The sequence below is a fragment of the Volvox carteri genome (assembly GCF_000143455.1).
Source record: "Volvox carteri f. nagariensis unplaced genomic scaffold VOLCAscaffold_862, whole genome shotgun sequence".
NCBI lineage: Eukaryota > Viridiplantae > Chlorophyta > Chlorophyceae > Chlamydomonadales > Volvocaceae > Volvox > Volvox carteri.
Window position 1 is genome coordinate 1 of NW_003308332.1, and position 779 is coordinate 779.

Here is a 779-nt window from a genome sequence, read left to right on the forward strand (position 1 = left end):
AGATTTATGCTGCTCATGTTGTACAGCACTGGTGTTCCGGTGACCCATCCCGCTTGCCCTGCCGTGGGCCTGCCGCCTGCAGGTGCTGATTCTGGCACCAGCAATGCTGCAGCAGGTGAGCCGACTGTGCCTGACACGGGATGGGGGGGAAACAGGTTTTGTGGGCTTGGTGTGCCCGTTTCATTGCAGCACTGGGCTTGAGTGCATGGATGCTCGGTTGTGGGAGAGCACACACTTTCTCTACCCGCCATAAAGGGGCGGTTCAGTGTTCTGCATGACATACACCTCCTGCTGCCTGAGGGGTGTGACTTATGGCTTGATTCAGCTTGAAGTTGCTTCGTCACTCTGCTGCTCTGCACCCCTTCGTTCCTGCCTCCTTTCGTTGTGTTGTGATCCTGCATGCATTGCAACTGGGCGACAGTGGCTGGCTGTTTAATGTGTATGCACCTTGTGGGCATGATGGGCTATCCTTGTGCAGGCCTGCCAGCTTGCAAGCTGCAGCTCCGGCGAGACTCACAGAACCAGGACCTGTTCTTCTTTGAGCCCATGGACACCAACAGCACTGCAGCTGCTGTACGCGCTGGCGTGAGCAGCAGGTTCTTCCTGGACCCCGAGGGCAGGCAGATAGATGAGCTGCAGAAGTGGCTGGGCCTTGTCGAGGATGAGCACCGTAATGGCAGACCCATCCCACCGCTGATCATCAACGGTCTGATCAAGGTGGGATATAAGGGATGCGAAGTTACGAGTTACGCTTTTACAGCTTGCGTCATCCACATGCC

The 779-nt window shown here is 56.5% G+C and overlaps 1 protein-coding gene across 1 annotated transcript in view; it reads left to right on the forward strand.

The window, feature by feature from the left end:
* Positions 1–82: 82 nt before the first annotated feature.
* The window catches only part of VOLCADRAFT_101370 (uncharacterized protein), a gene marked incomplete at both ends in the record, with an annotated part of 6,029 nt that continues 5,332 nt past the window's right edge, over positions 83–779 (forward strand). The window contains 2 exons of the mRNA XM_002959806.1: positions 83–115; positions 479–717. Of these exons, the coding sequence (XP_002959852.1) occupies positions 85–115; positions 479–717 (270 nt within the window). The remainder of the gene's footprint in view (positions 116–478; positions 718–779) is intronic.